Source organism: Dipodomys merriami, unplaced genomic scaffold (assembly GCF_024711535.1).
Source record: "Dipodomys merriami isolate MVZ:Mamm:240054 unplaced genomic scaffold, mDipMer1.0.p SCAF_36, whole genome shotgun sequence".
NCBI classification, from domain to species: Eukaryota; Metazoa; Chordata; class Mammalia; order Rodentia; family Heteromyidae; genus Dipodomys; species Dipodomys merriami.
In genome coordinates, this window is record NW_027205159.1 from 2530982 (window position 1) to 2558765 (window position 27784).

The 27784-nt window shown below is 42.8% G+C and overlaps 1 protein-coding gene across 1 annotated transcript in view; it reads right to left on the bottom strand.

Annotated features, from left to right (window-relative positions):
- Window positions 1–9184: 9184 nt before the first annotated feature.
- Window positions 9185–27784, bottom strand: part of Chst10 (carbohydrate sulfotransferase 10) — a 28173-nt gene continuing 9573 nt past the window's right edge. The window contains exons 2-7 of the mRNA XM_069988540.1: window positions 26483–26622; window positions 25271–25402; window positions 21765–21856; window positions 18241–18475; window positions 14651–14756; window positions 9185–13190 (exon numbers count right to left, since the gene is read on the bottom strand). Of these exons, the coding sequence (XP_069844641.1) occupies window positions 12653–13190; window positions 14651–14756; window positions 18241–18475; window positions 21765–21856; window positions 25271–25370 (1071 nt within the window). The 5' untranslated portion in view covers window positions 25371–25402; window positions 26483–26622 and the 3' untranslated portion in view covers window positions 9185–12652. The remainder of the gene's footprint in view (window positions 13191–14650; window positions 14757–18240; window positions 18476–21764; window positions 21857–25270; window positions 25403–26482; window positions 26623–27784) is intronic.

Sequence of the window (27784 nt, forward strand, 5' to 3'; positions counted from 1 at the left end):
TTCTCTGGGTCTGACTTAATATAATTTTTCCAAGTCTTTCCATTTCCTTATGCATGAATGGTACAATATCATTCTTTTTAATGGATGAGTAAGATCTGTTGTGCACATAGGACACATTTTCTTGATCCATTAGTTCATTCAGGTCCTTGTGAGCTGATTCCATATCTTGGTCATAGTAAATATTGTTGCAATGAACATGGTTGTGCTGGTGGCTTTACTGTAACCCTGTTTGTGATCTATTGGATAAATGCCCAGGAGTAGAATTGCTGGGTCACAGGGAATTTCTATGTTTAGCTTTTCAAGGAACCTCCATACTATTTTCCAGAGTGAGTAAATAAGCTTACATTCCATCAACAGTGTATTAGAGTTCCCTTTGGTGTCATCCTTGCCAGCATTAAACATTGTTTGTTTTCTTGATAATGGCCATCCTAACAGGGGTGAGGTAGAAACTCAGTGTTGCTTTGATTTGCATTTCCTTTATGACCAGAGGTGCTGAGTATTTCTTCATGATATGCATTATATAAAAACTGAACTTCTTAACTTGAGGATAGGGATGGGAGAGGGAATACGGGGAAGAGCAATAAAAGGGGTAAGTAACATTGACCAAGAAGCATTGTTACTAATAGCCTGATGTGAAATTGTAACCCCTTTGTACAATGGTTTAATAATAAAAATATGAATAAATTCCTAAACCAAGTAACAATTAGTGAATTATGAACTCACTGGATATTTGATATCAAGTGGATGTTTAATTTTTTTAAGTGTGATCAAAGTGTGGCAGTTTGTTTTTCAAAGAACTCCTTAATTAACAGATGAATAATAGGATGCCTGCCTGCTGAACTCTGTATGGAAGATGAAAAGTGGGAAATGGATACCTGGACCTTTATTCTTTCCATTCCTTCTTTTCTCCTATATGGTTAACAATTTCCATAATAGAAGGCTTTTAAAAAATGAACAGAAAGTAACCTCTTTTTTGTGTTAATGATCCTGGAACTTGAACTCAGGGCCTGAGCACTGAATCTGAGTACTTTTACTATCACTTGAGCCACAACTCCACTTTCAGCTTTTTGGTGGTTAATTGGAGATGAGTCTCATGGAGCTGAGCGCTGGTGGCTCATACCTGTAATCCTAGCTATCCAGGAAGCTGAGATCTGAGGATCGAGGTTCAAAGCCAGCCCAGGCAGGAAAGACCGTGAGACTCCTATCTCCAATAAACCACTAGAAAACCGGAATTGGTGCTGTAGCTCAAGTGGTAGAGCGCTCTTCTTGAGCTGAAGAGCTGAGGGACAGTGCCCAGGCCCAGAGTTCAAGCCCCATGACTGGCCAAAAAAAAAAAAAAAAGTCTCATGGACTTTCCTGCCTGGATTGGCTTCATACCTCAATCCTCGGGTCTCAGTCTCCTGCATATCTACGTTGTCTTTATTTTTGAAAATTGTTTCTGATAAGCATAGATTTCCATATTGGAAATCATTTTCTTTTAGCACATTAAAGACATTATTACATTGTTCTAGCATGTACAATTTCTGACAAGGCATCCAAGTTTATTCTTTTCTCTTAACCAAATTTGGATAAATTTGGCCATTATTCCCTCACATTTTTCTTTCTGTGCCCCCTTTTCCTCTGGTATTCCAGTTACATGCTTTGTAAGCTTTTTGGTATTATCCTGCAGGTCACTGCCACTCACCTTGTTTATTTTCAGTCTTTCATTTTTGTTTGTTCTGTGCTAGTACTGGGGCTTGAACTCAAGACTCTCATACTCTCACTTGGCTTTTTTACTCAAAGCTGGCGCTTTACCACTTAAGCTATACCTCCACGTCCATAATTTTGCTGGTTAATTGGAGTCTTACAGACTTTCCTGCCCAGGCTGGCTTCAAACGAGATCCTCACACCTCAGCCTCTTGAGAACCTAGGATTACAGGTATGAGCAACTGATGTCTGGCTGTTTTGTCTTCTGTCTCTGTATGCTTCATTTTACATAGGTTCTATAACCATCTGTTGATATGTCTTTGAGTTTACTAGCCTTTCCTCTGCTCTATCTAATATGTAAATATAACTCCAGAAAACTGTGGTTTTTAATCTCTGGAGCCAATTTTTTTTGATTTGTTTATGTATCTGTCACTTTTCATGTAATCACACTTTCTTTTAAACATAATTATCATATGTTTTAATGACCTTCTCTTCCAATTCCATCTTTCCAGTCTAAATTATAGATTACAGATTTCTTGTCCTGTCTAGAAATTTTTACTTGGGTGCTCTAAAAAGTGTGGTTTTATTTTGATGAATATATGGAATTTTTTTCTTTTTAATAATGCATAGGGTATTGTTCTGCTACTAGACTGTTATTTGAAGTTCCTGTTTTAGGCTTTTTTTTAAAGCTTTGATGTAAAAGATGTGGAGTTGATTTGATGTTAATGACAGTGAGGTCCTTTCTGTGGTAATAGGGTCTCTATCAATGTCCTTAGTGGGGAAGTTGGACTCCATTTTGGCTAATGGTGAACTTGCAATGCTTCCCAGAGTGTGTGAGCTCTGGAAACTGTTCAGCACATAGCTATTCTTTTTTCCTATCTCATGGAGGTTCTTCTATCCTTATACATTTTGTAATTCTGGAGAGTCTCAAGGAAACAGCCAGGAAAATTTGTTTTTCTCCTTTTTATTCTGTATATCTCTCCTCTCTTGAACTTTGCCCTTATGATTTTTGGTTGCCTGCACTCTCTGATCTCCAATGATAGACTCACAATTCTAGTCTCTGCAAGAAATCTCCTTATTTATGGTTCAGAATAAGTCTCCAGACAGAAATTTTAAGTGGAAAAGAGTACTAAGGAGATAGGCATGCAAAATTTTTTGAGTACATGTAATAATGGTACATATATTATCCCATGTACTCCTATATACATTGTATTTATTACTAAAGTAAAAACAACCCTTCTATTATATGAGAATCAGGTTAAATGTAATATGATTGATGCCCGAAGTAATACATGGAAGAAAACTAGTAAATGAACAAACTTACTCCCTGAAACATACCAGAAGAAATGAAAATTGTTATTTTTGTTTCTTCCACAGGATCTTTACTCTGCAAAATTAATTTAAAACATTTCCAGCATGGGCACTGGTGCCTCATGACTGTACTTTTAGCTACTCAGAAGGCTTAGATCTTAGGCTTGTAGATTGAAGCCAGCCCAAGCAGGAAAAGTTCATGAAACTTTAATTTCCAATTAACCACCAAAAAGCCAGAAGTGGAGGTATGGTTCAAGTGGTAGAGCACTAGCATTGAGTGAAAAAGCTAAGGGACAGTGCCCAGGCCCTGAGTTCAAGCACTAGTATTGGTGCATATGCATATTCTCACATTCACATACAGCTTAGTGCCTTGAAATAGAGCAAGAGACAGCCCACAATATGATGGCAAGATGACTGGCTTGGAAATTGGAAAGTAGGAAGTATAGATTCTTGATTGAGAGTGTTGCTGTGTGATTGGAAGCATCAGTTTCCCCAGCTATACACCAAGCAATTAACAATCTCTTTCCCAATCTCCACAGTCATTTTCAGGATCAAAAGAACTTGTGGGCCTGGAAGTGCCACAGAAAAAAAAGAATGAATGGCTAGAGAGAAGAAGTATCATTATTAGGGTGGCCAAAATTTGATCATGTTTGAAAGGCATCCAGAAGGGTACATTCCCAATTAGGACTGGTGAGTCAGATCTCAAACCATGAATGTAACAGAGCTAAGCAGGAGCCACCTTATATGCTTTGTCTGGGCAGAGTTGTCGTTGAGTCCCTTGGACCATACCCTGGAGCTAATTTGCATGGGCCCCATTTTACATGATCTCAGACCCACTTTAGGCAAGACACTATGGAATGCTGTCACCCCTGTGCTGTGTTTGATGTCACATTGAGAATTAACTCTTTTGGAGCTCAACAGGACCTGGGAAATATGATCCTTCGTGGTTAGTAGTCATGGCCAGTCCCAGCTTTTCCTGGAGCAAGCTGATCTAGCTAGATATCAGATCCTCCCCCACTTTCCTTTATCCCCCCCCCCACCCCTCCACAAGAGGTACCATTCATTCTCCGGACCTCCTACCCAGCCAGCTGGCTTTCTTCTTAATTATCAATCTAATTAAGAGCACCTGCTGGGCATGTCAGCCCCTCCTTTCCAGACTCCTGTTGTATTCATCATGGTTAATTGCTGTCATAGTCCATTTATTGCTGCTATGACTGAACACTTGGGACTAAGTGGCTTATAAAGAACGGATTTTATTTGGCTCATAGTGTGGGGGGCTGTAAAGTCCCAAAGCAAGGTGATAGAATCTCAGAGGCACTTTGAAGTGTGAGGTAACATGGCAGAAGGGCAAATGAAAAGGGTTAGACAGAGATCAAGGGGAGGAAGGGGGCTAAACTTGCCCTTGTAATTACCCACACCTGTCATAACTAACTCATTACATAGTTATGAAGATGCCATCTATGGACAGAGTTCGAGATAAGGAATTAGGAAACCTAAATATGAATTGTTTCCACCTTAAAACTTAACCTTTTACATCTCAAGCCTTTAAAGTGCTTGAACTCTTTGATAAAATAAAGTCTATAATATGTTGTAGGAGTCCTTTGGGATGGCTGGTAAATACCCACTTTGCCTGGCACCAGAATTGATGCACAGAGCATTGTTCATTTCTTAATTCCTCAGCCCAAGATGATGTTGGCTTTGGCAGGGTCTGGATTCAGGTACTCCTGAGGATTGGGGCTGAGCTGGGCATGAGGACCCTGCAGGACCAGTCACTTCAGTGGAATTGAACTTTCTCTCTCAGATACAAGCCATTCTTGGGAGTTCAAGTGAGACACCAGTGGACAAGCCCCATCCTAACCCTTGCAAAGGCCAAAAAAGATGCAAGCAAAAGTTGGTCACCTCTCCTAGTTGATTCTGGAAGACATGAAACACCCTAAGCCTTCTCTATGTATCTGTATGTTTTGTGGGTGTGTAATTTAGACATTTCATATCCTGAAGAGATCTAAATACCATTCTCATGATGTATTTTACAACTGACCTGCTCCTATAAAACAAAATCAGGGTCTCCTGTTATATATAGCAAGTTCTAACAGAAAGAGAATAGAAGGGAAAAAGAAATTAAAATATAAAATATAAAATAGATAGAGAAGTTTGTTATTTTCAGTCTTGACTGAAATAGAAGGGAAGCAGAAAAAAAGATGGAAGAAAATTGATTGAGAGGAGTTTTGGTTACAAAAAATGTTTCTCAAGTTGTAGGTTGTATCAACCTACAGGTTGAGCCAAATAGATATTCAACCATATACACATATACCAGAAGAGTAAGAGCCAGGAAGGCCCCGGCCTCATATGAGTGCAGTATTAAAACATCAAAAGCTTCTATTCAGTGGTCATTGTTAAAAGATGTGCTGGAGAACACAGATGTACAATTAATCATTACTGTGGCTAAGCAAGTGAGGCAAAAGCCCCCAAATCCATCGATGTGGTAGAAAAGACAATGAAATGCCTTGAAAACTAATATGCTCATCTATCCCCACTTGTCAGTTGGTAATCTCATACCTGTTTATAAGTTTTTATTATAATCTTTAAGTAGTTGTACAAAGCAGTTCAACAAAGCAGTTTATGAATGTAATGCATCTTGGTAAATGTAACTCCATTCAGTATTCTAACCCATCCCTCCTAACCCTAATTTTCTTAATTCTTTTTTTTTTGGGGGGGGCCCTCCGGTCATGGGGCCAGAACTCTGGGCCTGGGCGCTGTCCCTCAGCTCTTCAGCTCAAGGCTAGCGCTCTACCACTTGTCACAGTGCCACTTCCAGCTTTTTTCTTTTTGCTTATGTGGTGCTGAGGAATCGAACCCAGGGTCTCTGGTATGTAAGGCAAGTGCTCTACCACTGAGCCACCTTCCCAGCCCTAATTTTCTTAATTCCTTAATTTTCTTAATTTGTTTTTTCTTTTGTCAGTTCTGGGGCTTGAACTCAGGGCCTGGGCACTGTCCCTGAGCTCATTCGCTCAAGGCTAGCATTCTACCACTCTGAGCCACAGTGTTACTTCCACTTTTCTAGTGGTTACTTGAAGATAAGAGTTTCACTGGGATATTTCAGCCTGGGCTGCCTTTGAACTACGATCCTCAGATTTCTGCCTCCTGAGTAGCTAGGATTATAGGTGTAAGCCACCAGTGCCCAGCACTTTTCTTAATTTTGTAAGATATACATTGAATCCTGACTACTTTCTCTCCCCTCCCCCACTTCTCTTCATTCATTATAGTTGTTTATAATTTTAAATTTTTTTTCTCCTCTAAGTCCATCACTTATAAAAAGGTTGGGGGAAGAAATTCCCAGAAGAAAAAATAGCAAGTATGGGAGCCAGTGAAGGATAGCACATGGAAAAAGGAGTAAGATAAACTAAGATATAAATGAGAATCTCTTCTATTTGCAATAAGGGGGATAATAATGAACCACAAACACAACACAAGACAGCACCATTGTGCACTTAGATAAAAGGCAAGTATACTTGTTGCTAGGGCTAAGTGCAGGAAGTGTTTTAGGAAAGTCATTGCCTACTGAGTACTACAAAAAGGCAGTTATTGATGTAGTGATAGCAAATATCATGCTATGCCCTGTTTATTGCACCCTTCTCACTCAGACAGGTGCACTAAATGTTTTGGAAAACCTTTAAGCATCTACTTATCAACCCCAAAGTGAAGAAGAAAACCAAAACATCTCACCTTCTTTATTAAATGTTATAGATTTATTTATAAGGCATCTAAGTGCAATTTCAACCTTTATTACCTTCTAACACAAAAATTTGAAGGAATATTAGTTTTTGTAGCATAACATCTCAAGACACCTAGGGATACTCCAGGGCAAACACAGGGTGAGGCGATCCTACCTGGTGGAGGCAGGTGATAGAAGAAAGATGCTCACTTCCTGGCAGAAAGGAAGCCAAGTGAGAGAAAGACCTGTAATAACAAAGCTCTCATTCATGGAACTAATCCATTGATGATGACAGTGCCCCCATGATCCACTACTCAATACTGCCTTTAAGACAAAATATTTGGGGTACCTTTCAGATCTAAATATCATCTATCAAGGTAGCAGCTCAGCCAAGGTACTGAGTAGGCTTTGAATTTTCACAACTGTATTTATGTTGTAATTTTATCAAGAAAACCTGTTGATGTCCAAACAAGCAGGACTCTCTAAGCATCAAAGCTGAAACATGGATGAGGAGTGAGAATATGAAAGTGGTTGTCATGGCTACCAACATTGAACACTGCCCTTACAGACTGGGCTTCAGCAGATCATTATAAAAATCAGGTGCAGACTTTATAGGATTCACAGAGCATAAAAATAATCTATGGGCCAGGAGCTGGTGGCTCACACCTGTAGTCCTAGCTACTCAGGAGGCTGAGATTTGAGGATCACCTTTCAAAGCCAGCCAGGGCAGGAAAGTCTGTGAGACTCATCTCCAATTAACCCATCAGAAAACTAGAAGTGGCACTGTGGCTTAAAGTGGTAGAGCACTAGCCTTGAGCGAAAGAGCTCAGGGACAATGCCCAGGCTCTGAGTTCAAGCCCCATGACCGACAAAAATAAATAATATAAAATAATAATCTATGGGAAATATTTCAACCATCTGTAACAAAGATATGCTGTACACAGGTGGGGGTGTGGATTTATCTGTGAAGTGACCAGAACTTGAGGCCAGAAATGGGCCTCATTAGTGTTCATGGAATATTGGCTGAGTGATAATGAGGCTACTGATTGAACAAAAGTTTGCTGGCCAGCCTTTATTTCCTTTCAGAATGTGCTAAACCTGAACATATATAAGACTGCAATGGAAAGTTCTCAACAAATTCTTTCATAATGCCCTTATAAGTCTTCATGAATCATTTATAAATATGCATCTCAGTTTATAGACATCCTGGATCTTGGTTTTAATTCTACAGAGTCATCTGGTAAGCAATCAAGCACACTGCAAAGTAGACCTGAACCAATCCTGCCCATATTGATGTTGCACATAAACCCCTTCCTGTGGCCAGCACCCAGGTTTCTTCATCATACTCCTTTCTGCTCTTTACTCCTTGCATTAAACCCAGCATCCAACAAGGTGAACAAACTCACAAGCATGTGCTTCCCATGTGAGATGTATGTGTGTATGTGTGTGTGTGTGTGTGTGTGTGTGTGTGTGTGTACGTACACATGTACATGCGCTTACCAGTTCTGGGGCTCAAACACAGGGCCTGTGTACAGTTCCTTAGCTGTTTTTTTGTTTTTTGTTTTTGTTCTTGATGCTAGGTGCTCTACCACATCCAGCCTTTTGGTGGTTAATTGGAGTTAACAGTCTCATGGATCTTTCCTGACTGGGCTGGCTTCAAACCACCATCCTCAAACCTAAGGGTCCTGAATAGCTAGCAAGGATTACATGTGAGCTTCTGGTACCCAACTTCCCACATGCAATTTTGAAGCCTTTGATATCTCAAAGTCAGAATCAGCAGAATGTTGTGACTTCCCTACATAGGAAGCAAATACCTCAAATGATCTGTGCTGAAATAGCCAATGTATAGATCACACAGATTTTTCTTTTCTAAAAATTCTTTTGTGCTGGTATTGGGGCTTGAATGTAGGGCTCATGTTATTGCTTGGCTTTTTGGCTAATGAGCTTCCAGATGTACATTAAACCATCACCCTTACCATCAACAAACTCTTGCAGGCTTTAACAGCCTTTTGCTAAGAATTACCTTTTAAGAATGGAAGCTTTGCATTGTTTTTATAGCTTATGATTTTTTTTTAAAAGACAACAAAGACAAAATCTCCATTTTAATAGCCCAGAGTCTCAGCAATCTCTCTGTAGACTTGGGTTTGTTTTCCTATTTTCTATCTGCTCTTCAGCAGAGAAAATGTGCCCCCATAATCCTGAAGCTAACCTCTGCACAGTGGTGTTTTGTAACTGTCATCATTATAAGCTCTTTTATTTTACTTTTGCTTTCCTGGGGATGGAATCCAAGGTTCTGCACATTCTAAACAAGTACTCTACTACTGGTCTACATCCCCACCTCTTGTTTTTTTTCCATATTTTTTATTGTAAAAATACTGTACAGAGGGGTTACAGTTACATGAGTAGGGTAATGAGTACATTTCCTATCAAGCATTGTTTTTCCCCTACCATCCCTTCCCTCCCCACTTCCCCAACTCTTCCCTCCCCCTCTCCCTACCAGTTCTTGTATTTTGATATAGGGTCTCCCTATGTAGTTCACGCTGGCTTTGAATTCATGACTCCTGCCACCACCTCTGAAGTGCTAGCATCATTGACTTCTGAAAATCCTGACTACCTTCCTTAAGGTCAATTTACAAATGGGAGCGAGGATTTATCAGGAGACAGTGCCCCTGAGAAGACGATGGAAAAATGAAGCTGGCCAAGAAACTTCCACTAAGAGACAGTTTGGAGGGGATATATGGAGAAACAAGGGCGAGTTGACCCCCTTAACTTATACTTAGAAGTAGCAGCAGAGCAAATCTACAATTCTATGCAGGCCCAAAGCCCTTAATGCTTTTGTCTTCAAGAACTACTTATAGTTTTCTGTATTTTCATTTTTTTTTGTTTTGGTGGTCCTGGGGCTTGAACTATGGGGCTGGGCACTGTCCCTGAACTTCTTTGTGTTCAAGACTAGTGTTCTACCACTTGAGCTACAGTACCACTTACGTCTCTTTCTCTGAGTAGTTTATTGGAGATAAAGAGTCTTTTGGATTTTCCTGCCTAGGCTGGCTTCGAACCTCGATCCTCAAATCTCAGCCTTCCGAGTAGCTAGGATTACAGGTATGAGCCACTGGGCACCTGGCTATTTGACCTTTTTAAAGTAAGCTCAGTGAAAGATGCTATTAATAGAAATGCCAGAATTGTTACTCTATAGTAAGCTATGATGTAGTTAGGTTAGGTATATTAAGTGCATTTCAACTTACATCCTGAACTTATGATGACTTTCTCAGTAAATAACCATAGCAAGTTGAGGTTTATCTATGGTAAAATGTGGAGAGAAAAATGAATTCAAGCTTGAATTATTAAGCAAAAAGGAATCAGTACCTAATGATTTTGGTATGCCAGGTTTTGTAATTGATTCATGCCTATTAATTCCGGGTGGGTGGATCAAGAGTATTGAGGGCAGCCTAGGCTATATAATAAGTTCCAACTAGTCTGGGTGAAGTACTCGGGGGGCCGGGGAGGAGGGGGCGGGGGGAGGAGGCGGGGAGACTCCTCTCCCCAAAGAAAATATGATTTAGAAAATTCTCAGTCTATCCATATTCTAAAAATGGAGAAACAAATGCAGAGAAAATAGCAAGGGTTTGTCTAGCAGAGGGCATCTGATACAAGGACTGGTGTGGGTATGAACCATGGTCCTAGCTCAATCATCCAACAGAAGTGGGAACAGAGATGGGATTAACACCAGAAGAAAGTATGACCTAGCATGAGAGAGACAGAAAATGAGATGGACAGGCAGATTGTACACATACTCACTATGCTAAGCAGGACCCTAAAGATAGCCCGGAGATCATCAGAACTGCTCCTCTTGTAGGCTTAGAGGGCCCCTGCCAAGGGGCCCGGCTGACTCCTGTTTCAGAGAGCAGGTCCTGAAAACCAATGAGCAGCCTCTAGAGCAGATAAAGAACCAAGCCAAAGGGACAGGGCCCCCAATGGGTCTGCTGCTTCAGTGAGATTAGAACACCAAACCCAAAGAATGGACTGCTTGGAAAGACAAGGCCAGGTTTGTGGCAGAAAAGCTCTGTTGGGGCAGAAGTATGGGGAGAAAATCAAGGAAGTTGAAACAGTGTGATAGTGACTAGGAGACAGAATATTGCTTCCTTTAAGGCCAAGAGGAAGGTGATTCTGAAAGTAGCAAAAGGGACTTCTAGGTCCTTGGTGGAAGGGTGAGGTGTGGGGTTGAAGGCCACAGTGGGTGGAGGTGGCTAGTCCAAGGTATACTGTGCCATGTCCAAGAGCTATTTTGATAACAGTATCTCTGCTTTTTGGCAATAATATGTTAGAAAAATCACCTAAATGCCAATGGGGAGGGGAAACAATACTAATCACATAGGCAATCTTTTGTTTCTGAGAGAAAATGCGATTTTAATTAGGGCTAACCTTAAGGCCTTAAATTCATATACATTATGCACTGTTACTTTTCAAAGAGGAAAGAGACAATCAGCTCATTAGGTATGAAATGATTTTTAAAAAGGTTTTGCTAAAACTCTGTGTAGAAAAATAACTCAGTGTTACATCCTTGGTTTGTCAGTTGAGAATGGAGAGGTGAGCCTCACTTCTGTCCATGATTGTGTTCTTGTCCAGGCCTCAGGAGTCACACAAGGCCCCCGAGCATTTCCCCTGGGACTGTAACACAGGTCACATTTGGCACATATTGTAAATTTCTTTTGACTTTCATATTCATAAATTCAGGAAGCCTTTTTGGGAATAGGAAGGTTGAGGCTACCTTAAAAAAAAAAAAAGCTGGCTCATTCATAGCAGTGCTAGGTTGGTTGACAATGTAGATGTGAGATCAAGGGACTCACTCAGGGAAACTGACTGTTGGCTAGAGGGCATCTGAAATGGTCACTGTGGCTTGATTCTCACTGGGGCCTAGAAGACTTGTTCTTGGAGGCTGCCTCGGCCTAGGATTTTATTGCTGGTGAACTTGGTTATCCAACTTCTAGCCATTCAGTCCAGAATGGTGGAGTATCGGAAATGGGTCTGCTGAGATGAAAGTGAAAAATGTATAAGCAGCACTGAGTTCTGTATGCTGGCATATTGCCCGATAGTCTGTGTGCAGTTTTCTCCTAGTTGGTCCATTTGTCTGGTCTCTTTTCTGAGGATAGTGCAGGCTGTTGAGGGAGTAGGTGGAGAACCATCCAGATTGGGTGGTCAAAGACAAGACAGATGGGTCAAAATGGAGGTACTCAATCCACTCCCTGCCCTGCCAGTACTTCTTCTACCATGTTACATTAAAGGTGTTCTCCTCAGTAGTGTAATTTACACTCCCCTTACTTTCTAAAATTCCATGTCCTATGCTACATGATATAGGCATGTGGTGGGAAGATTCTGAAACACAGGGTAGCATTGCCCAGGCATGGGTTCTCGAATGATGAACCTCTGGAACCATTCTGCGGTCATCAGCAAACACCATGAGAACTCAATGGTCACAGAAGTCTGATTTGCCTGCATGGTTAAAGTAGAGACAAAAGGCAAGGAGTCCTTTTTGTAACTCAGATGGATCCTGCATGGTCCTTGGTGACTTTGGCAGTCCCTTAACTTTTCTAACCCTCTTCAAGGTGTCATTCCTGCCATCACGTGGCATAGGTGACACCTCCTCAGCCAGACAGGAGAGCTTTAGTGCCAATGCCAGTAACAGCAGAGGGAAGCAGCCCTAAGGCTGTGCTATGCTTCTCAAATCCAGTTGACCATGACTGTATCTGTCTTCCCCCGCTTCCACAGAGGAAAAGGCACCTGACATCCAAGCTAAGCAATCTGGATCTAGTACCTTCTGCTCACTGGACCCCGGGAGACCTTAGAGGGGCTTAAGGAGGGGTGTGACAGAGCGAGTATCATTTCTGTACTCAGATCTCCACCTGGTTAGCCCCTGGATTAACAAACTAGATTCATAGGTCCTATGCATTAATTTAGCAAAAAATCTGGTTTCTGATACCCAAACAGCTTAAAGTCCCCTTCAAAACGTGCATATAGGCGTCGAATGTCTCGTTTGCTGATGCCCAGGAAGTAGTGTTCCACCTTGGTTTTGTTATACACCGTAATGCCTGGAGGGATGGTTGGATAGGACACCAGGTGGTCTATGCCGGCCTCCCTCAGGATATATGGGGCATCCTCCTCCAAAGTCTCATGATGTCCAATCACACTGTACTTTATCTCACAGGGTGCGCAAAGCTCTACATACGTCACCCAGTGGATGATGTGGTCCCCAAACTGAAGGTCTAGCCGTCTGTGGTTTGGATCACCGAGGTAGCGCACAAAATCTTCAAATTGGATACCCCGGGTTTCTGTTCGGTTCTTCCTGTATTTCCTGATGATGCCAGGAGCAATATCATGCCTGTACCATGGCTCAAACCGGGGATTGTGAACAAACTTGTCCTTAAATGCAGAAATCAGTCTTTCAAAAGGATCTCTTACAATAAGAAACTTGAAGTATGTTTTCAACCTGGAGGGGAGGGTGAAGATAAAGCAAAGAGAAGTTAACTTGATCCACTTGGAGGAGGATCCTCTGAAAGTATGAGAGAAAAGAGTACTGTAGTAGGACCCTGCCATGGTGAATCCCACACAGCCTTCCTTAATCCCCTTTAAGATCCCATGCCCTGACTCTGTTAGCAACATTTTCATGGGTGAGGAAATAGAGGCTGGGAGAAATCAACTGTAAAGGATACAGGCATCTTAGGGGATTACTGTGAAGACTATTTAATCAAAGTTTTGCTTTATTTGAATTAATTCAAGATTTCAAGAACTTTGAGAAATTTTATTCTGGGTCGGAAAACCATTGACATCAAGATGAACTAACACTAGAGAAAACTACTTTAAGGGCATAACGTTAAAATTCCAAGTGAAAATTGCCAGGAAGAGGCCTTTTTCCTCAAGACTGGTGTTCTACCCCTTGAGCCATACCTCCACTTCTGGCTTTTTGCTAACTGGGGATAAATACCTCACAGACTTTTCTGCCCGGGCTGGCTTAGAATCTTGATCCTCAGTTCTCAGCTTCCAGAATAGCTAGGATATCTGCCAGTCCTGACTCACAGTCTTATGACAGCTCTGGGCAGAGGGAAGCAGGCTTCCCAGCAGGAGGCTTCCTAGCAGTGATTTGTACAGCTGGAAAGACTGAAAGTAGGAGAAGGCAAGGCCCAGCTGCTGACCTGCTTGAGGTGCTACACACACTCATTCCTTTACACCAGGCACTATGGGACCACTTTCCCATTCATTGCTGTAATCAGGGAAGGTTGTGCCTGCCTGCCTATGCCACACCTGGAGAAGAAGGCGCATGCCTTGGGGGAAAAAGTCAGACACTTAGTGGAGTTCCCCACAATCCACACTCCTTTCTTATGAAGAAATACCTTATTCAGTAAGGAATTCATAAAAACTAATAAAACCAAAGCACAAGGAAGTGACCATTCATTTCTATTAATAAGATTACATTAAGCCAGGGGCTCACACCTGGAATTCTAGCTACTTAGGAGGCTGAGATCTGAGGACCAAGGTTTGAAGCTAACCTGGGCAGAAAAGTCCATGAGACTCCTATCTTCAAATAACCACTCACAAAGTGGAAGTGGAGGTATGACTGAATTGGTAGAACTCTAGCCTTGAGTGAAAAGGCTAAAGGGGACTCCCAAGCCCTAAGTTCAATCATCAGGGCTGGGTGGAGAGAAAGAAAAATTTAGTGGATTGCAGGACAGTAAGGCTAAAGTCTTCAAATTCTCATGAGGGCTGGAGAGCTTCAAAGCACTGAATACTAAGCACACACTGGGCTCCTTGTCAACACAAACCAGCAGCCCCCAGTGGTCCTCAGAGCAACTTAGAATATGCAGCAAGTACAAACTGAGCCTAGGGTTTTGCCAAACTTTCTTCAGAGGTTTTTAAAAAATCATGTCTCCCTTTTGAGAAACCTGCTCTTACCGCTTCTGAATTCCTGCTTTGCTGTAGGAAGACAGACGAGGAAGGCCATTCTTCTCATGGTCATGAACCACATTTTCGGGGATCTCTTCAATGGAAGGAAATGCTCCTTGGAAGGAAAGAAGAAGTGTGTTGGCTGCTTCCAAGGGACCCTTATATCATCTGACTTTTCTTGGGTGCCAAGTTTCCCATGACACATATGACACCCCCGATATTCAAATGTATATGTTTAAGGGTGACAAAGTTGGGGTCCAGGGAAGGGTGATGAAAATCTTGACAGTGCATACCCCTGGCAATAAGTATGTTGGACTAAATCTTCCTTTAAAGAACTCAGGGCCTTACAAAACTGTAATCTCTCTGTACAACACCTTTGTAATAACAGTAAAAAAATAAAAATTAGCCAGGCACAGGTGGCTCACATCTGTAATCCTAGCTACTCAGGAGTCTGAGATCTGAGGATCATCATTCAAAGCCAGTCCAGGCAGGAAAGTCCATGAGACTCTTATCTCTAATAAAACACCAGAAAACCAGAAGTGATGCTGTGGCTCAAATGGTAGAGTGCTAGCCTTAAGCAGAAAAGCTCAGGGACAGCACTTATACCCTGAGTTCAAGCCCCATGACTGACAATAAATAAAAAATAAAAATAAAAGTTGAAAAAAAAAGGAATTCAGGATAAGCAACTGAATTCCTAGCACCAACATTACTTATTCTACTGATACAAGGGTAGAGGGTCAGTATGCAAACTGCAAAGCCCATGTACAAACATGACATCTCCAAAGGCCTCATCTTCACTGCCAGGCTGTGCTCATGTGGTACCACACTCTATACCTCCAGTGGTTCCCTGACAGCTGACAGAAGCCCACACTGCAAAGACACTAGATATAGCCAGGTGCTGGTGGCTCATGCCTGTAATTCTAGCTACTCAGGAGGCTGAGATCTGAGGATCATGGTTCAAAGCCAGCCTGGGCAGAAAAGTTCATGAAACTCTTATCTCCAATTAACCACCAGAAAATCCGAAGTGGTGCTGTGGCTCAAGTGGTAGAGTGTGCTTGCCTTGAGCTGAAGAGTTCATTGACAGTGCTCAGGCCCAGAGTTCAAGCCCTAGGACTGATTAAAAAAAAAAAAAAGACACTAGATACTAGAAAAACCTAGCGGAAGTTATGGGAGCTGTGATCCATTAGAAGCAGGAGTTGATCTTTGAACAACCTACAGTTAACAAAATGAGTATCAAGAAGCTGAAAGATATGTTGTTGGGTAGAAAGGGATGGGGAACCATGGATGGGTCACATTGGTCAAGATGCATTTTACTCATAAACTGACATGTTGACTTGAAACTCCTTTGTACAACTACTTAAAGGTTAGAATTCTTTTTGGTTGGTCGTGGGGCTTGAACTCTGGGCCTGGGCTCTGTCCCTGAGTTCTTCAGTTCAAGACTAGGCCTCTACCACTTGAGCCACAGCACTGCTTCCGGTTTTCTGGTGGTTAATTGGCGGTAAGAGTCTCACGGACTTTCCTGCCCGGGCTGCCTTTGAACTGCGATCCTCAGGTCTCAGCCTCCTGAGTAGCTAGAATTACAGGTGTGAGCCACCAGTGCCCAGCTGAAAAAAACTTTTTAAAGAAAGCAAAAGGAGTTGAAGAACAGGGCAGGATATTGTCAACAGTGGGACTAGGTGCTTTAGAGAGCCTGGAAGAGAGGGTATCCTTCTTAGAGCTGGTGACAGGGCAAATTCTCTTTTCCTAACATAGACAAATGGAAGTAACTGGTCATGAGTCTGAGATGGGCTCAGCCTCACCTCTGGCAAAACTCCCTACCCACCTTTGTGCTAATGCTGCCCTGTAAACTTTGAGTTGTGGCAGGGAAGCCTCTCTAATGGGCCATCTAAGGCAGTGGCTATAGCCCTGACTCTTCACATTCCCTTTTCCCCCAAATATTTAAAGTCAGTCCAGAACTCAGTGCTGAGTACTGCAAAATGGCTAACATGAGCCTTGGCTTCAAGAGGACCACAAAACAGAACAGAATCAGCTCTGTGGACCTGCATTTGGGCCTGTCCATGTACCTGTCCAAGTGCACCCAGGGATGGCAGGATGGCTACTGGGACAGCCCATTTGATTATAACATTTGGTAAATCCATTTCTGGATTTTTGCTTTACTTCCCATTTTGTAAGAAATACAAATGAAATGATTATATAAATTCATGCTGTTTTACAAATAAACAAGCTGAGATTGCTGAGTTTAATCTACTAGATGAAACAATGATTTGGAGAATAACAAATGCTCTCTCAAAAATCAAGTCTAGCTGGGGGCCAGTGGTTCACATCTGTAATCCTAGCTATAAAGGAGGCTGACAGTTGAGGATCACAGTTTGAAGCCAGCTCAGGCAAAAAAGTCTGTGAGACTCTAACCACAAAAAAAGCCAGAAGTGGAGTTGTGGCTCAAGTGGTAGAGCACTAGCCACAGCACCCAGGTTGAGTTCAAATTCCAAAACAGGCGCTCTCTCTCTCTCTCTCTCTCTCTCTCTCTCTCTCTCTCTCTCTCTCTCTCTCTCTCTCTCTCTAATTATATTCTCATCAAACTTTGGGACTATGGCAGGTGCTGAAGCCAACGGTGGTTTTTTTTTTTTCTTTCTCTTATTTTTAAATTTAATTCGTAACTGATATGTGAACTAAAAAAACTCACATCTATTAATGGGGTTAAGAAGAGGTATTTTTGATACTGGCATACACAGCAGCCTATTCCTATTTTTCTTGTCCTTGGGAGAATATGCTTTAAATTATAATGCTTCATGTTGCCTTGGTTGATCTCTGGGCTTCTCTTTCAGCGTCAATTGTCCAACATACTGCTATGGTATTCCAGAAGCACATAATTATCTTTGATAAGTTTAGATGAATTGGAATTTAAACAAGCCTGGTGTTTGAAAAGCACAGCAAGTAATCAAAAATTGCAGTAAATAAATGTAACGCCACATAGGCCCACAGCACTACCAAGATCTCTATCACTTTCCTGTGATCTCATTTGTTCCCCAGTAAACATCAGATTTCCGGGAACAACAGATGCTTAGCAGAACCCAACTGGCAATGGGCTACGTGGTTGGCAAGTAAAGAGGCCTGAGACCCATGAGGTGGGGCTGTCCTCCTAGGCTCTGAAGTGTGAGCACCTCTCCCTACAGAGAGGCACCATGAGGACAGACTTGTGCTGTTTCCACGAGTCAGGAGCCTTGATGCACTTGAACACTGCATGGGCCTATTGGGACCAAAATGAATCAGATAAAGGTTCAACAAGGGCGAACAAGCTTCTTGCACTGTGAAAACCCAGGACATCCTAACTTTGTCTAAATGCCTTTGACAATTAACCAAGGGCTGACAGTATAGCTCAGTGGTAGACATCCTGCTTCACATATGCAAGGTCTTAGGTTCAGGACCATAAAAATAAAATAAAATAAGAATTATCCCTACCCCAGCTTTTACAGAAGATTAATAGGAAAGCAATAGAGAATCTTCTAAGAGGTTGCCTCTCTTTTCAGGAGAAATTGCCCCCTCCCTTGCCCAGGCAAACCCTCCATGTCACAGACGGATATTCACTAAGTGCCACACACCATTTAGGACAATCAGCACTTTCTTCCACTGGGTGTTGCCAACTTTGGGAGTCTGGCAGAAAAGAATCTTGTGCTTGTCGCAGACAAATATCCGATCCAGGACAAACTTGGACACTGCAGTATGTGAGAGATTCTTCAGGGCCTCATCCCTGCACACATTTCTCATGAGCTCCAGACGCTCCAGATACACCAGGGGTTGATCAAGTTGGCTCTCTGGCAGCATCTTCCCAGTCGTCTGCAAACAACAGGAACAAAACAGGCAGTAAAGAAATAGGACAGAAACCAGTAATATGACAGACCTGAGCAGATCTCCTCCCCTTTCTACAGTGACAACCACCACTTTCAGCCTCCTTTCCAGACCTTTCTCAGGGCACATCCATCGCCCTGAGTTACAGAGATGGGCTAGCACTGATGGCCAGGAAAAATAGGCGCCCATATGGCTACTGTGACTTCCTTCTTGGGAGAATATTGATTTGAAATCCAATGAAGATGAGAATATTCAAGTTCCAAATGGTGGCCTACAACCTCTGTGGCACAACTTAAGAGGTTTTTGGCTGAAGCTCAATTACAGCTTCCAGTGCTCTCTGTGTGGCAGGACCATTTGCTCCACAGCTCCTGCTGAGTCTGAGGCCAGACACAGGGTATTGTAGACACCTGGTAAAGCCTTGGCTGTACACATGTACACATGTGTATACACACAGAAATTGTTACATGAGCTTGTGCCCATGAGTTAAAATGTCTCACTGTTCATGCTATGATAGCGTGTCTGCCAAGTCTTCCAAGAAGTATGCTAAAATCACACGGCTAGTCCTCCAACCTGAGCTGTGGCTGTTGGTCAGCACTGTGAAATGCTTCTGCAGCTCCCTCTACTTTTTTCTTTTTAAAACATCCATACTTAAAACACATGATCCCTCTACACTCACCTAAATGCACAGGTTTGTCAGACAATCTTTTCACAGGGTAGTTTGTAACAGCCCACCCTTCCTGGACAAAGGCCTTGTAGAACACACTATTGCATGCACTCACCACTGTCTCTCCTTCCTTCCTGGATCTGTCAAGGCTAGACTCCTACCCCCCAGCACACACATAGACACACGCATTCAGAACGTTTGTCCAGGTCACTTTTTCATCTGTGTGAGGTTAGCTTCATTTTCTGAATAATCAGTAGAGGAAACATTGTCCTGGGGCTTCCTAATAGCCTATTCCTGAAATGAAAACACCCAGGAAAGGTGAGCAGGTCTTCCACAGAGCTGCCTCTTCTCCGTACCATGTGAGCACCAGCATCACCTGCCAGCTGCATTCACCACAGCACCCTGGAACGTTACACCCATCACCTCCCCTTTTTATAGCAAACGGGGGATTCATTTTACTCGGCCAAGGAATTCCCTCATCTTTTCTACCTCTTGCTCACCTAACCTGAGAGCATTTCCCTTCTCACTCTGTTTAAAAATTTTAAAACCTAACCCAGATGGCTCTTAGAGGCAGTGCACCATGGAATGGCACTTTCAGAGAAGTTCTTCAGAAATCACAGAAAGACTCCATCATTTGCAAATCATGCTTTTCTTCAAGCTCAAGCACAAAAGGTAAAGAATTAATTTCTTACTCAATTGTGTTCCCCCCTCTTGGAAAATATACAAATGAGGTTTAAAGATTGACAGTATTTTCTACTATTTTCTCACCAAACATTCAGACTCATAATGCACATAATAAACTTTTAAAGGAGAACTTACAGAAGCCTCTTCCATTAACAAATCACCTTTCTCATGGAGAAATACACTAGATTTCACTGTCATGATTCTTGACTCCAGAGAATATTGCATGTGACAGTGGCTCCTCTGGTCTTTCACCTGGCAGCTTGTTGTATGAGAATCATTAGACAGCCAGGAGGACAAAGAACATGATGTCTCCTACAGGACCACAGTTTTTACAGGGAGAGCATCTGGTATCTGAGTGACCACCACAGGCTGCAGTACACTAGTAAGCCCTTGTCTAAAAAGCATTCTGCAGAGAGTTGATGGCACCTTTGTGCTGTTACCCATGCAACTATACATTTACTCACATTAAATTCATTAAAGCCCTCCTCTTCTTTTCTGTAGGATTTTAGTTTCTTGTTTTTTCAATCTATTCCAATTCTTTTCTCAACCTACAAGCAGCATTCCTGGTCATCTTAAGAGTCCTGCACACTTGATCCCTATCACATTAATGTCTTGTCAAAGGACTTCCAAAAACTTTCTACTCTAACAGGGATGCTTTCTATACTGTAAACCACACACAAAAACTTCCCCTTTCCCTGGTTTAATTCTGGAATGACAAACATCTTTAGGGCTTGCTTGGCCCATTTTGCCCCTTCTAGACAATGGTAAGTACCAGCTTCCAGATTCAGTATGAGTAGGAGAGGGATCTTCATGTGTAACCCTTGTCCTGGACAGGCGATGATGAGGAATTTATGTGCAAAAGGAATCTGTAGAGGTCAATGTGGAGTTAGTGTGCAAGTGGGCAAGAGTTGGGGCTTGCCCTGGGCTCTGCCCATCCAACTCTCTGGATTCAGTTCTGTCGTGTATACAGTTCAGAGGTTGAATCATCGGCTCTGCTGCCCAAAGCCCTTTCGCACTCCAAAATTCCATTCTGGGTCAGAGATCATTACATATTCCAGGTTTTCTCCTGATATTATTCAACATGTTCTGCTGTCCTCACCAGGCTCGTGTATAGCTGGTCAGGAATTCAGTACAACCAACTACCCAAACTAAAATAACTATGATCTCTGTCCCTACCACACGGAGGATAAAGAAATACAGAAATACATAGAAGTAGCAAAAGCTACTCCAGGTAGAATATCCTTTATCCAAAATGCTTGGGATCTCAAACTCTTTTGGACTTTGGGATACTTGTATCTCCATAATGCGATATATGGGGTGGGGGAGGGGGTGGGACTCAAGTCTAAACGAGAAATAGATCACAGTGTAAGGTAATTTTATACTTTTTTTTTTTTGTGTGTGTGTGTGTGTGTGGTCCTAAAGCTTGAACTCAGAGTCTACGTGTGGTCCTTGAGCTTTTTTGCTCAACGTTAGTGCTCTACCACTTGAGCCAGAGCTCCACTTCCAGATTTTTGGTAGTTAATTAGAGATAATGGCCTTATGCACTTTCCGGGCAGGGCGGGCTTCAAACCAAGATCCTTAGATCTCAGCTTTCTGAGTAGACAGGATTAGAAACGTGAGCCACTAGTGCCCAGCAATACAATATTTTAAGTAATTTTCAGCACAAAAATGAAACTTCCATGGTATGGAATTTTCTGCTGTGGCATTATGTCACTGACCAAAAAAAATCTCAGATTCTAGAACATTTTAGATTTCAGATTTTCAAATTAACGATTCTCAACCTGGATTCTAAAGCAGGCTGCAATGGTGAGTGAAAACCACTGCTGGTGAGGGCGGGTGGAAGAAATTATCCCCACAGGTCAGGGAACACTGTGCAGCGCTCCCTGTGAAGTGTTACATCCATGTCAGAGGGAACAGGTGTGTGCCCACCTGTAGCTCCTCAGGAAAGTGCTTCTCTTCTGGCAACTTCCCTGCTTCTGGTAAAGTTGTTAGGAACAAAAACTCTTGTTTGGCACTGTACCCTAAAAGACAAGAGGTTAAGACGTCATCTCGTGCAGAAAAAGGCTCCAGATCGACGGGACTGAATGGGAACCCAGGGAAGAACCCACACAAAAGATGCATGGCTGACTTTTCACAGAAATGCGAAGGAAACTCAGCCAGAGGACAGTCTTTTGAACAAATGAGAGCTGCGACAATAGATAAACATTTATCTAAAGTTCACCTTATTAAAAAATGAACTCAGAGCTGGGCCCTGGTGGCTCACACTGATAACCTTAGCTACTCAGATGGCTGAGATCTGATTTTCGAGAATTAAAGCCAATTTGGCAGACAAATCCATGAGACATTTATCTCCAATTAATCAGCAAAATCCCAGGGCCATGAGTTCAAGTCCCATACCAACTGATGGTAGTACCAAGTTGGACAAATCTCCAGGAAATTGTGTTGAGCAAAGCAAGCCAAAAAAGTCAGGAACTGCTTGCCTTAAGATGACAAAATTCATTACAGGAGAACAGATTAGTGGTTGTCAGAGTCTGGGAATGGGGTAGTGGTTAAAAAGGAAAACACAGTCAGACACAGTAGTGCCCAAAACACCAGCACTTTGGAGGGAGAGCAAAGGAGGATGGAGCCACCTTATACTAGATAGTGACATCATGCCTCAAACAAAACCAACAGTAAAAAAAAAAAAAAAGAAAAGAAAAGAAAAAGCCTGAATCATGGCTCCTAGGAATGATGAAAATGTTCCACAGCTTGCCTGCATCCAAGCCAGCACCCCACTTGTGGTACTGCACTGTAGTATAAGAGGTTACACTTATGGAAACGGGGGGAAATAAAATAACTCAGGATTCCTCTGTGGTGTTTCTTCCAATTGCATGTCACTCTACAACTGTCACAAAAATATCAACAGTCAAGTTGGTGCTTGCCCATCAATTTAAGAAAACATAGCTGCTGTGTGCCCTGGCTCTGGTGTCAGGTCAAATCACCACAAACATGGCAGACATGAAGAAAACATGGCATCCACTGACTAAGATTCTAGACTAGAGCTCTTTTTTTTCCAGAGAAGAGAACTAGAAGAAGCTGCCTCAGGACATGTTAAAATCCTAAATGTTATCCTAAAATACATCCTCCTCCTTTATGGCTTTACCTTCAGCCCCTCTTCAACTTGTGCTCTCTTCACAAAATCACCCTGAGCACCTGCGCCTCTCTGAGAACATACAACGTAAAACATGCACACCTCAGCATATTAACACTATCCATCAAGCCCCAGTAGGAAAGAGGTGTTCTTTAAAAACTCTTCTGCTACAGAATGTTAAAATGCAAGGGTGTGGGTTTTATTTAACTGATTATCTGTTGTTGTTGTCCTCTGAGTTGAGGTCTATGTCAGCTAGACTGTCCTTGAACTTGAGGGCTCATGTGATCTTCCAGCCTTCACCTCCCAAGTAGCTGGGACTACAGATTATTTAACTATTACTGATGGAAGCTCCACTAAAATACACAGTAAGATTCCTACTTTTTAAACAAAGTAAACCACAATTTAACCTCATGTCCTGCTCTTTAGCACCTTCCGCACCAAGAGGCAACATGTGGAGGAATCAGAATTAATTTGTTTCTCTTCAGTTGCTCAGCCATTCTACACTTCTGGTTCTCAACTGGACCAAGTACGATTGGTCTCAAGCAGCAGAAGACTTGCACAGGGACAGTTGTGCAGGAAATGCTGTAGTGCCCTCTGGTGCAAATTCCTCAGTCCTCCCAGGAGTTGTCACTGTCGATGGCCTGTGACCATCCCATATCTGTGTGTCTCACTGCTGCAACCCTTCTCCCCCAGCTGCCACACATCATCTCAAATACAACCACCCTCCAAGACTGACCCTGGCCCTTCGGACAGAGCCTCCTCAGTCCTTGGTGTAAACCTAATATAGTGGGTGTATCACAACTTCCAAAGACTGTGCAAACCTCACTGGCTTCATCCCAAAAGCTCCTGGGAGATGAGAGGGATATGTGTGTGTGCATGCATGTGCGCGTGCGCACATGCTGCTCCTGGGGTGGAATTTGGTGCCTGGGCACTGTCCCTGAGCTTTTGTGCGCAAGGCTATCTCTCTATTACTTTGAGCCAAAGCTCCATTTATCTGTTTTTTTGAGGGGGAGGTTAGTTAACTGGAGATAAGAATCCCCTGCCCAAGCTGGCTTTGAATCACTGATTCTCAGATCTTACCTTCCTGAGATTTCAGCCTCCTGAGTAGCTAGGATTACAGGTATGAACTACAGTGCCCCAGCTAAGGGGGCTCTTTTGATGGTCACCAGGAGGGTACAACAAAGCTATAAGCCTGATAACTATCTCTGCGTACAAATCATAGAGCTGAGAAAGTCACCTGGGGTCAATTTCAGGGTTTCTCTCTTCTCTCTGCAGATCTGCCTTCCACCCTCATCCTCTACAGGCAGTTGGAGCAGAGAGGATGGAGGGGAGGTGTGAGCACTGGGTGACACTTGGAACAGGCAGGGATGTGTCAGGAGCTCTACAGTACGTATCAGGAGCCTGAGCCCTTGGATCTCACTGAAAACACAGGTTGGTGCAGCCACCAGGGCTAAACTGGGAATAGTGCTGGTGTGGATGCATTGTCATGCACTGCAACAGCAGGAGGCCATATGAAGCACCATGCAGAGAAAAGATAAGGTGCTCACCTGTGTCTCAGTTCCCAAGAGCTCCCTCTCTGGCAGGGGTGGAGGGGATGAGGCCAATTTGCAGCCAGTAATGATTAGCCCTGCAACTCCCACGTGTCTTTTGTACTTCCCCAGGATTATCTACTTGGCTCCAAAGGAAGTGGCAGAAGGAGTTAAGAACACTATCACACTGATCACTGCCATTCCAGCAGGCTCTCAGGGCAAACAGAAGTGTCCATTTCGTAGAAGAAACATGGAGGCGCACAAAAAGCAAATGTCTAAGATGGGTTCTGGTGCTCTTTATATGTCCTCATCTGAATGCCTATGTTCAGTAGAGGAGTTAAGAATCTCCCAGGATAGCCTGACAATATATATTTAAATGAACCTCCTTTCGCTGCACTGAAGGTGACCTTCAAATGTGTATCGCCAGTGCGGAACTCCTGCTGGCTCACAGGTATGCTGAGCAGTTATGGCTCTCATGATGACATGAGGCAGAGTGGATTTCCAAACTGAAGCCTGCAACATAACTTGTTATCTGAAGCCTGTGCTGGTGCTACTGGGAGACGCCCTGCTCTCTGCTTCTCAGTCAATAAGCCACAAAGTGCCTTTGCCCTTTAGAGGAGGTCCCTTCCCACCTCTCTCTTCCATCTCTGTGCCCTGAATGCATGGAAGCCAAGCATCTTTCAGTCCTGGGATAGCTGTCACTGTGTATCTACCTGGGGAGCAGCGCTGGAGCCAGGACTCAATAAGCAAAATCTGTTCCTCCCAAACATACTTACCATCCGGGTCTTTAAAGGTCAAGGTGATAAACTTGCTGGCCACCATGAACATGAAAATCACCCAAAAGCATGCGGCCAACAGAAGCCACTGGTGGTGCATGTTGTCAAATATAAGCCATTCAACGAGGCCTCCTGGAAAACACAAGTGAAAGGCCTGTGCTACTTGTAGGTCAACCAATTAAACAAGAAGCATGAATAGAAAGAGGTGAAGTCAATAAATAGAACCAATACAAATACATCTTTTCCACTTTAATGAGTATTTTGACTTGGCATTTAACATTTCATATTTAATTAATAATATGAAAGGATATACTTAATAACTAAATCAATTGAAACACCCCAGTGGAGGGGAATGACAATAAGAGAACAGCATCCTTGTTTCTTTTTGGAAGCTAGAGTAAGATTTTGCCATTGTCACAATGATCAGGAAGCAGGGAGTCAGTTGGAGGCCTGTCAGGGAACTACGCTGGGGAAATATGCAGAGGGCTGAGCTGTGCTGAGGGAATTACAGCAGGCTGGGCTTAGAATACAAACTGGTTAATAAGGAAGAGCTACACCTAGAGAGTCTCACACATGTGGAATTTAGTCCTTAAAAATATGACAAGGCCAGGCACCAGTGGCTCATACCTATAATCCTAGTGACTTAGGAGGCTGAGATCTGAGGATCTGTTTGAAGCCAACCTAGGCAGAAAAGTCTGCAAGACTCTTACCTCTGATTAACTACTCAAAAAGCCAGAAATGGAGCTTTGACTCAAGTGGTAGAATACTAGCCTTGGGCAAATAGCTCAGGGACAGCACCCAGACATTGTCATTATATTTATACATATATGTATATATAATATGTATATATATAACACATATATGCAATATGTGTATATATACTAGATATATTATATACATACATGTATGTGTATAGTGACAGGAATGTAAAACATGCTATTTGAGGGTGGATACAAGCAGAGGAGAAGGGCAGGAAGACAGGATGAAGGGGGATGACTAGAGTCTAAGTACTTTATAAATATTTATGAAAATAGAACCGTATTTAAAGTTATCTTTAAGATGGGGGAGGGGAACAACAGAGGGAGTGAATTTGATCAAAGTACATCTATGTGTATATGAAAACATCATAATCAAAACCCTCTGTACAATTAATACATGCTAACAAAAAAATGAAAAATTAACAAAAATTTTTTAAAAAGTGCAAACAAACACCTGTGCTTCTTGCCTCAGTTACTTGCTGGACAGGGCCTGTGCAGAACCTTGTGGACAGGTACTTTTCATGGTTATCATGGTCCAAGCCATAAGTGACATGTGGACATCAGTTGGTCCTCCACCTGTCCCAGAATCTGTATCTACAGAGGACACAAAGAACCAGGAAGTTACTGTCAATTCTCAGCAAGAGAGATTCACATGTGTGTTTTACTTCACTTTGAACATGGCACTCCTAGCCAGATAGACAGACAACTTAAACACAACTCACAGAGCTGATGGGTTTCCACTAGTGACTGAGGCTAGCCATCAAATCTGGACAGGGAAGGCTGGTACTCAGCATGTGCTGATGGTAGCTAACTTGAGAGACAGTTTCCTGACCCGAATGGTCAGAGCTCAGCACCAATACAGGAAGATGACAATTCTCCTTCTCCACAATGGCACCAGACTCTGAGACCCAAAGTCCGTGCACATCATCTACCTAGCACTTCTCCAACCCCACCTGAATACCTGTGGCAGGGGCTTGCCACCTACGAAGATTCCTGGGCTTTTACAGGCTCTTGTGATACACCCTCAGAGGCCCACATGTAGACCCAGTGTTTCCTTGAGTCCCCAGCTCAGGGTGCTAGATTTTTAAAAAATAACAAAAATATGGGATTCCAGTTAAGTTTGAATTCAGATAAACAATAAATAATTTTCCGTATGACTCAAATATTGCACAAGATATATTCATAGAAAACAAACACTTTTGTTACCAGAGCTCTGCCATACCCCCCGAAGCCAGATGTCCTGTGTCCAGCCATTCTCCTTCTCCTCCTATCCTTTAATACAGGCAGCACAGCACAAAGCAGAGTTCTAGGCTTAGTCAGAATTCCAGTCCCACCACTTGCTAACTCTGGACTTGGTTCCGTGTCTCATCTCTGACCCTAGGCCTTTGTCCCCTCAGGGTGACCATGAAGATGAAATGGGATGATGCAGATCCTTTGGCCTCCAAAGAACCTCAGTGAGCTAGGCTAGGCTAAGCTTGTGACTACTAGAAACTCTGTGGTGCCTCCTTCTAGTTTAATGTATGCCACTCCAGAAAGAAAGAAAGGAGAGCCATTTATCCCAGGTGACGACTCAGGTTTCCCTTCTAAAGACAGCAATGTGTATCATGTGCCAAAGGACATTGGACCCTAGAATCCTGGGTCCACTGAACTTGTCCTCAAGACTATGACACTGTGACCCCCAGGTCACAGGGGCAGTGCCCTGGCCTTTTTCAACAGAGGGGGGCCACTGTGGCTAGGGAAGAATAAAGAGAATAGA